The sequence below is a fragment of the Cariama cristata genome, unplaced genomic scaffold, assembly GCF_000690535.1.
Source record: "Cariama cristata isolate BGI_N322 unplaced genomic scaffold, ASM69053v1 scaffold2174, whole genome shotgun sequence".
Lineage (NCBI taxonomy): Eukaryota > Metazoa > Chordata > Aves > Cariamiformes > Cariamidae > Cariama > Cariama cristata.
The window spans coordinates 142,645-152,614 of record NW_009613323.1 but is presented as its reverse complement, the minus strand read 5'-3'; the positions used below and the strand labels follow the sequence as shown (position 1 = coordinate 152,614).

Here is a 9,970-nt window from a genome sequence, read left to right as displayed (position 1 = left end):
TTATATATATAAAAATATATTTATATGGATATTATATTTATTTATATCCCATTTATTATGGGATCCATCTCAAATTGTTCAGCTCCTTTGCACATGGGTTAATTTTCTCTGACTCGTGGAAAACTATGGTGTCACTGCATTTTCAAAATTACTAATGTGTAAGAGGTTATGTTGCCAACTTCCTTTACTCCTGTGGAGCTGTTGACTTTATCCTTGAAATTCAGATGGTGTATCTGGCATTGGTTTTTATCCTGTTACAGGATCAGAGGTCCAGCTCCCCTGTGATTGCTGAGGACAGTGCAAAGATGTACTTTCTGCTTTTCTAAGCTGATCTGTGTCAGGCTTCTCCCACAGTGTAAATCAGAGGAATCTGGTGAACTAAATTCTAGCAGCTGAATACACCATGTAGGTTCATAAAGGGGAACATCAGAATCTCAAAATAAAATTTGTGATCCACAAGTCTTTTCAAATATCACAGAATCAGACAGAAGCCTGAACTCCGCAGTACTTCCCCGCTTAATTTCCAGGCTCCCAATGAGATGCATCTCTGTACAGAGTTTAAGTAGTCAGGCTGTGAAAAGGTGGTTGATCCTCAGTCTCCTGCCTCTGAGGAACTCGGTCTGCTTTCAAACCATCCTTAAGAAATACCAGCAGGACCGAGTTCTCCACACACCGCGATCAAATCAGTGCTTTAATTTCATATATGCTGGGAACAGACAGGTTAGGAGTATGTTACCTAAGAGGCAAGAAGGAGCTAGGACATGACCCACCATCGCCTTTCTTTTGGGCCGTATGGGGAGTGTTGTGACTCGATGTGGTCCCAGCTCAAAGACCTGGATGTTTTGGGTGCACAATAGAGAGCTCAAGCATCTCACACAGGGATAGCCCATCCAAGTCCAGGTGCCCGCATTTGACCTTGTTAATATTTCACTTTTAAGCAGTTATGTCCGTTATTAGCCCTAAATTCTTACAGTTGTTGAAACTTTAAAAAAAAAAGTTTGTTTTTTTTAGGCTTTCAAAGCTTTTCAGCACATTCGTTAACCCCAGTGACAAAAGCTTTCAAGTCGGTGTTCACACATACTATGATTTGCTGCCTGTCTCTGAGCAATGCTTGCATCGCATCGAGAAATTAGTGTAACTGCCAGCTGAATTATTTTTTCCTCTTCGCTGTTTGTTCCATTATGATGTTTTGTAATTATCCTTGATAGTTGTCGGCATGTAGACTGTGGGATCCATAACATACAGCATTAGATGTATCAACCGGTATTTCACTGATGAAAATGCCATCTTTTCTTAAGAATTTTCTAGAGATTTCTCATGTGTTGCTGACTTTATTTATTTATTTTAGATTCATCGAGGAGTGAAGGGGTTTGTTAAAGATCTTCAGGGCAATCCAATAGCAAATGCTACAATTTCTGTGGAGGGGATAAGCCATGACATTACTTCAGGTGAGCGTTGTGCCTCAGCAAAACAAGAAGCGCTGGAATACACCGCTTCTCCCTCTGCTTGGCAACCTGCAGCCATTTCAGATCTTATTAGCTGAAACTTTAAGGGAGCAAAATTTTGAAGCCAGGAAAGCATGCTGTGCCTCAGGAAGCTTGTTGCCTGCAGGATTTAATGAATCTTTCTCTTGTATTTTGCTCTCAAAGTAGCTGGAGGCTGGTTGGTGGGACTTCATGGATCTCTGGTGTGAATTGGTTCTGGTGACTCTTGGTTATTCATGCTTGGTTTGTCTTCTGATTTGTGGTGCAAGTAGCGTTTCACAGCTCTGCCGTGCTTTAAAGTCCTGTCGGCAGAGCCATTTTGAGTTTGAAGGCTAAATTGTAGTCCAAACCATGGTATATTACTTATGATGCGATCATACCTTTTGGTATGTAAATTCTTGCCAGATTTTCAGTTTACATAACTTCTGCGAAGATAATTTCTCTCTGCTGTTTACAATTATGTGACTTTTTTTTTTGAAGAGCGATTCTAAAAGAGGAAAGTATCGTGTTGGTGTTTATAGAAAATTGTGTGTCACATCTTCGGTTGAGCTTTATTGTAGCAGTGAATTCAAAGGTAGCTCGCACAGTACCAACTTGCAGTCTTCCCTGTAGACCTGTGCATTCTTATTCGGAACGATAATTCTTTTTGTTTGCACAAGATACTCATTTGAGAAAGAAGAATAAAATGTCATTGCTTTATGCATGAGCTTACATTATGGTAATTTTCTCAGTGATAGGTCTCACTGTACTGTTACAGAGATGCCGAATACTGTGAAACAGGACTGTTAGACCCTTCAGTTGGCTTCGATTTGGGTTTGTTCGCACATCACCTGCAAAGGGACCGGCACTTTTGCAAAGCAGGACAACAGTCTGTGATGACATTAGCCACTTTCGTTCACTGTATGTAAGAAGGCAAAAAGTATAGGGGCTGGGAATAGATTTTCAGGGATGATAAAAAGGGAATAAGCTGTGCAAAGAGGTATTCTGAGGTATGAGAGAGTGATGCAGAACAGTACTACAGCTCATGCTCCTACTGTTCGAAAAAGCATCTAATCATGAATCTTCTCACATCATTGTGTGCGTATAAGCCTGGAAGTCATGTATTGTCAAAACAGTGAAGAAAACAAGCGCTTGAATTTTAGCACGTTCAAAAAGAAGGATAAATGTTCTTTGGCTTTTTTTTTCCCCCCCTGCTCCTTTGTTCGTGAGTTAAAATTCAGCTTTGTTCCAGCGCCAGGAATTAGAATAGATCATTATCATAGCTCTGCAGCAGTATTTTTTTCCTTTCTATTTTATGAACAGAAAAGTCTGGGAGCAACTGGACGGACTACTGACAGTTTGTGACCGTGCGAATTGCAGACATTTAAGTAATATTTCCCTCTGTGCACTGTGTAGCTGCAGATGTGCTGGAAAAGCATGTAAGGAACTGACAGTAAGAGCATGGCCAAGTCTTTTATGTGGCATTGCCAACTGACCTTTGAAACAGCCTTGCCGTGTTTGCTGGAGATCGAGAAATTAAGCATATTAGCCTGTGAGAAATTAGATAATTGCCCACTGCTGATGCAGGGAGGATGTAAGTCTTTGTGAAAATGGGAGAGGCTCATTTCTAAAGAAGAGGATGATGCGTTTTAATCCTGTGACTGAAAAAGATGATCTGCAGTAACAGTCGGTGTAGTAGGAGCCTTTCTTTGAGCTGAGTGGATCAAACTTTCATTTCTTTGTTTGGCTAAACAGAAGAAAAAAGTGGTAGACGTTGCCTGCGTACTGAAACATGTAGATAACGATGCTACAGGGGCATACAGGGTGGGATAGTCTACAAAATGATGATTTATAGTTTTCTCCGCAAGATAAATTGAGAAAGGTCGTCCTATTTATTTAAATTTGATGAGAATAAAATGTTATTTACATTTGGATTTTCAGAACACTCAGGGACATTAAAAATCCACATTGCAAACTGCAAACTGAAACTCAGACACTTAACAGGAGCTGTACACTGGCCGAGGGGTGCTTCTAAAGTAGAATAATGAGAATAATGTTCCCTTCCTGTACTTTTGTTCAGCGTGCTGGAGAGCCTTCAGCCGCAGCAGGCAAAATCTTCCATGGAGGCTACAGCACAACTTTAGAGTTTAAATCTGTGTTTTGGTTACCTGAAAAGAGTAAAACCTATAATGATATAGTTATACAGCCCTTACAGAAGAAGCCTTTCAGACAGACAAAAGGAAAGGGCTGACAGGAATACAAAAGACTATGACAAGATATACGGTCCCTTCTCCTTAGCTGCGTAATTAGTTTTATATGTATTTATTTGGATTTTTTTTTTCTTTCTTCTTCTTCTCTACAGCCAAGGATGGTGATTACTGGAGATTGCTTGTGCCTGGAAATTACAAACTTACAGCCTCAGCACCAGGCTATCTAGCAATAACTAAAAAAGTGGCCGTGCCCTTTAGCCCTGCGGTTGTGGTAAGTGATCACATGTGTGTTGGTTTATCGTCTATTATTTATATTAAAAAGTCTCTTACTTTTTTTCCTTCACGGTATACATGTGAGCAGGAGGTGATTTTTCCGAAGATTTCAGAATATGCTGATTTAGACAGTCTGGAAATCTACTCTGCTAGTATTTGCTGCACAAGACACTGAGAGTAATCTCACTGTAAACCCATTTCATCCCCTGCTGGTCTTATTTAAAATTAAAAGACACAGAGAAGGGTAATAGTGAGATACTTACGCTTTTTTAATTAGTTGATGTGTGAATAGTCAATCAGATAGAAGATTACAGAATATCTTTAAATAGTGCGACATAAAAAGTAAGAGATGTTGAGGTTTTTATTGAGACCTGATATTTTTAACGTACATTGTCAAATGAGTACCTGCATAGGTTGAAACCAGTGTTCAGCTCTGCGGAGAAGGATAGTGATGGAGTGCTGCTTTGTGTACATACCCAACGTGTACGGTGAATAAGACCTAGGCTGCGTCTAAGAGTTCAGAAGCATTTTTAATTCATCCTCTGTACAGGTGTGGAATCCACTTTTCACGAGTAAAATAAATGCTTGTTTTTCTAGTGTGTATCCTATGTTAGGATATACTACACTAGCACATCATAATAAGCCATGTGTCAGAAAACCTCCCTGGATCTTATTGATGGCGTAAAATTGAACACGTGTTTCGATATTGTGGGGGTCTGCATTGCTGGGTGTTAGACAGCAATATGCTGATGATACTTTTTATTATATGCTAGGTATGGCTGGCTATTATTCAATTTTAATTTCCTTGGCCCATATTTTTTGAAATTTTTAGACAAGTCAAAGACTGGACAGATGTCTGGTTTCTTTTGGAAATTTTGCTCACCTGTGTGCAATTTAGATAAGTTTATTGTACTGATATGCTACTATTGCACATATTTACATCAGCCTTGAGACACTTTGGAATAAACCTAGCCTAAAATGGAAGGTAGCTTCCTAAGCCCCATGCCTGTGTTAAACTTCTTTCAATAAATGACTCTTAAAAGCCTACACTTCTGTCTTTCTACAAGTCTTATCAATGTTTTTGATTGTTTCTCTTACTCAGGTTGATTTTGAACTGGAGTCGTTGTCTGAAAGAAAAGAAGAGGAGAAAGAAGAGTTGATGGAATGGTGGAAAATGATGTCAGAAACACTAAATTTTTAAATTAAGATTTTGACTTTACGGCTTTTAATCTATTATATGTTGACTTAGTATAATGTACTGTGGAAAGTCCCTATATTCTAGATTTTGTGCACTTCACAATAATTAACTTTGAATTTTTCAGTCATCTTTTGATTAATATGATTACAAATAACTACTAGCCTCCTAGCTAGATAAATAAGTTATTCATTTTCTTTCATATTGTTATAGAAAATTAACTCTTGTATACAAATCAGAAAAAAAATGAGTGAATGTCTCTGCAGCCTATATGGAAGTACAATCTGTTGTGTATTATTTGCAAGTTCAGAATACGTAGGTTAACTCTTGATTTTAAGAAAGAAATATGCTGTAGTCAATTCCCAATATTGCCAGAAATATTTGACAGTGCATAGTAGTAGACAGTGCTCTTTACTGAGTTCTGTAATGGGTGTTATTGAAAAGATTTATAACAACAGTGTGTGGTGTAATAATGTTTTGCAAGGATTAAAATTCAGTATAACGTTTTGTATGTCTCTGGTGTTGGGGCTAGTTAAATATGTAAGAAACATAAGCTGACGTCATTTTAGTAAGCAGAAGAAATCTGCGAAAGCTCTTTTATTAAAGATGGCGTGGAATGAATTCAGGAAATAGCAGAGCTTTATTCCTTAAAGTGTGAGTGGTATTTCAAGGTCAAGGTTATAATTCTCATTACTTATTAACCAAATTGAAAATTCTGAATGGGAGGAGAAGAAGAGCTTGTGCATCTTGTTAATATGCTGCTTATGTTTGTTTTACAGCAAGAAACAAATAATCATTTCAGGTGATGTCTGTTTTAATTAGATGACTACCTTTTCAACAATCTTTACATGTGTCAGTGGTGCCTAGATAATCAGCCAAAAGTTCGTATGTTCACTGAAAGCTACCGAAACATTACAGTTCAGACAACAAACTGGAAGTCTACTGAGGACATGCATTTAATCTCACAAGCCAAGAATGGTTTTGTTTCCAGCTTCGTTCCTTCTGCTGGTTAGTCTTATCTAAAACTAGAAGCAAGACGGACAAGTGAAAATTTTTTCGGTGCGGTGAAATTTCCTCAAAATACTTGAAGATGATACAAAAAGCAACTTTGATTTAAAAAGATCCTTCTTCCTCCCTTTTTTTTTTTTAAAGTATACTTGAATTAACTTGCTTTAGTATTTTGTCTAAGATGAGTGAAATTTGCGGAGTCAGAGAATACATATGAACCGTAGTGGGTGCAAGTTTGGTATAATTCTGAAACCACTGCCGGTATGCTGCTTGATAGCAGCTAAGCATCTCATCTGTTTGAAAGCTTACACGCTATTGCTGGTATATTTTAATTCAAGATCCGATGTTCGATGTGGATTTCCTTCCTCTATTTCTTTAGTGTCACTGTCTGTGTTTTGATTAGCATATTATTTTAGTTGATGCTGTAGGAGTTCAGTACTGTTCAGAACCAACCAACGATACGCTATCATGCTCCCGCCGTAAGTGAAAAATCACATGTGCAGGTGTAGGATCCAAATTTACCTCCTTTAGGGTATTTAAAAATCTACTGAAAATACTGTTTTCTGAGAATTTGAAGTTCTTTAAAGAAAATAGCACTTGATCCTTTAAAGTAACAGGCTTAAGATTTGACCCACACTGATAAATTGAACAGCAATAAAAAGGCATCAACTTTCTCTCTCTGATCAAGAGTTTGCTCTGTAACCTGTAGCTCATTTGGGTAGTAGATATTTAATTCCATACTTCAGGGGAACTTCACTTGCTGTAAGTCGTTATGCAGTGATGAACTTTGAATCTCCGTCGCGATGAGGAGGCCCTATGGCAAATGAAGAATCTTATCTGAACATGCCTTGATGACAACTTGTGGCTAGCTGGGCACAGGAGGGTGCGGAAAGGATGCCCAGTTACACCAGCTGGGGTGGTTATGACAATTTGAAAGGCTAAGACACGTAGCACAAAGCACACTCTGTGTCTGGGAGTAACGGTACCGTTTTCAACTGAACCAGGTAGAAACCAAAGCAAACAGTACGAAACTGAATTATAACGAGAGACTGCCGGCATGTGGGCAAATGGCTACAGGAGTGTTTCCGACCTGTAAATTAATGTAATAAGGCAAGTGTATATTTGTACAGAACACCCTGCTCTGCCCCTTCCAGACCTAACAATTTCAATCCAAGCGATATTTCTACATGGTATGATGCCTGTCATGCAGCCAGTCTTTCTGTGTGGTGGGTTGTGTGGCGTAGTTAGTGCAGACCTTACATCAAAGTGATCTCATAACAGATTTCTAATCCGTACTTGTATTGCGTGTGTGAGATCCTCCGGTCTACTGTTTGATGCATTTACGATTAAATGTGCTGTCCCTTAAATGATCTCTTTGTTTTGCTTTAGATGACTGCTTGCTATTACTGTGCTGAGAACAGGTTAAAGTGATTAAAAGTTACAACACCAGAACCACTGCCACTGTTCTTGCTCTGGGTAAACATCATTAAGAACGGCGTAGCCAGGACTCTCAATAAATTCATTCCTTATGTAGCTTGCCTAGCTGAACTGAGCTGTGTTGTAGCACTGTGTATGTTTAAATGGGAGATTAAAGTGTTGTGTGATGCTGAGCTTTTGGTTAAAAAGGCACATGCTGTACTATTGTACAATAAATCTACAGGTTTATTTAAAGTGTAAAATGTGTGAGTAATTTACAGGTTCGAAATGTGACCTCTTTGGCTGTGCATGTCTGCAGTGTATGCCATAAATATCCTCAGCGAGGTCAGTGTGCCGATTAATTTGCTGTTTGAACAGAGAAAGAAGCCTGGGATTAGCGCCGATATCCCATTGAGAGCCATCCTCAGCCCCATAACTTTGCGCCAGAACATCCTCCTTTTGGAGTACACGTCTTTCTGAGGGCTTGTCCCATGCAGGTTTCTGAGTAAAGTCAGGGAGAAGGATGGGATGCTCTGCATCCATGTGGGGTCGGTGGGCACAGGGCATACACTTTTGTGTGTCTCTCTCTTCCACCCTATTTAAAAATCTATTATTTGTCCATATCAGTCTGTAGGATTAGAAAGTGCAGTGTGCTTGCAAATCTGTGATACTACGCATTCCTTATAACTACAGTGGTCGGGATTATAATAACAAAGTAAGTAAAATGAAATCACTGTCTGAGTTATGTTTCCCCTTTTCCTAGGCTGTGGTTTTCACGTCTATATATGTGAATTCACATATAGTCCTGGCTAGTCCTGAGCTGATAATTGCGTACATTGAAGTGTAAAGTAAAACTGAGATAATATGTAATAAAGAATTGCTTCTTTCTCTGCGGTTTTTTTAACATCTAACCGGTATGTTAGGAGCACTTAGGAAGAGGATTCGGAGAGGTATGTTTAGAGGAGCTGGAACTGAAAGTTAAAAGGCGCGGTTCCCGTGAGCCTGATTCTCTGCCATGTCTGAGCTTAGTCTGACTCAAGCCTGCGGAGGCTGTAGGGTCGTAGCAGTTCAATGACCGCCTCTCTAAGGGTTAGAGCAGCCGTCTAGAGCTTCTCAGTAAACCTACTCCACCAGAGGAATGCCTTGTTTCCTACTTGTAGTTAGCACTGGAAACGCAGGACCCAGAAACATCACGGCAGCGCTTGCTTTCTGCCTTCTTGTGTCTTGCGAAGAGCTCTTTCTCATCGCCTCCTTGCAGGTATTTTATTCCCCCTGTACGTTTCTGTTGGTGTAGAGCTACATCTGTTGTGAATAATTTACTCCTTGTTAATTTGACTCATAAGTTTGGTCATTGACACAGCCTCTCTTCCAGTATTTCCGACTCCCATAATTAAATCCAGAAAACAAAAACACTCGGGAGATTTGCTGGAAGTCATGGCATAAAAAAAACCCAGTGGGTTATTTTGTCTCCTGGCTTGTGAGGGATTTGAGTGAGCTTGCTTCAAGTTTCCATTTTTAAAGCCTGCTTTAGGGGGAGAAGAAAATGACAACTGAGAAGTTGATGTAATCCTATGCCTCCGGGACTAAAGTCTTTGAGCAGTATAGCAAGTATTGGAATAGACGGTATAAAAATGAGCTATTTAGAAACAACTGCTGTTTACTTTTACTAACTGCGAGAATGGGAGTATATTAATTGAGTTAAGTGGCCTTGCAGTGCTGATCCTTCTTCAGCCCTCCTTACTTTGCCTCTCCATGCCCCAGGCATTATATTTCAGCAGTGACTTAAACACATCCATGATTAGGCATCATTTATCACAGTGCTAGATTTTCCGTGAATTAATGGTTAATACTTCATGTTATTTTATCTTTGTCCTACTTTCATATTCGGTTAAGCCACCACAGATTTTTGTAATCACACATCCTTCTGTGCACAGTGGAGATTGTCAAAGAGAGAAGCTGAAGAGTTTGGCTCCTGCATTGGGAATGTAGAGGGAATTTGACATCTGGGAATGCACTGGAAGTGGTTTAGTATTGTGAAATAAGTAGATTTTGTAGACCTTTTTGCTAATCATTCTTTAGCAAAGGGCTGAATAGCATTATGTGCCTATGAGATTCTAGGAGTGCAGTATGTCTGTGCCTTTAGACTTTAGGTACAGCTACTCTGGAAAGATTCCTGTTAGTTTCACTGAGATTTTTATCAGACCCTCAAGCCTGGGATCTGCGTAGTCGGGACTCTCTGGTGCCGAGGCTGCTCATTTTGCATTAGCAGTAATTGTACCTCATCTCTTCCAGGAGAAAGATACAAAATAATAAACGAGAAATGAAGTCCGCTTTCACAAAGTGCAGAATTGGTTGTGGAACTTGTTAATAGCCATTGCAAGACCTGAAGTAGAAATAATGGAGAT

General features: G+C 39.4%; 1 protein-coding gene across 1 annotated transcript; it reads left to right on the top strand.

Moving 5' to 3' along the window:
- Positions 1-1,348: 1,348 nt before the first annotated feature.
- LOC104160744 (carboxypeptidase E-like) lies at positions 1,349-5,982 on the top strand (the record flags this gene model as incomplete). The annotated part of the gene is made up of 3 exons (XM_009698956.1): positions 1,349-1,448; positions 3,826-3,944; positions 5,049-5,982. Coding segments are annotated over 3 exons (318 nt in total), but the record flags the coding sequence as incomplete, so codon positions are not given.
- Between the last annotated feature and the right edge of the window lie 3,988 nt (positions 5,983-9,970).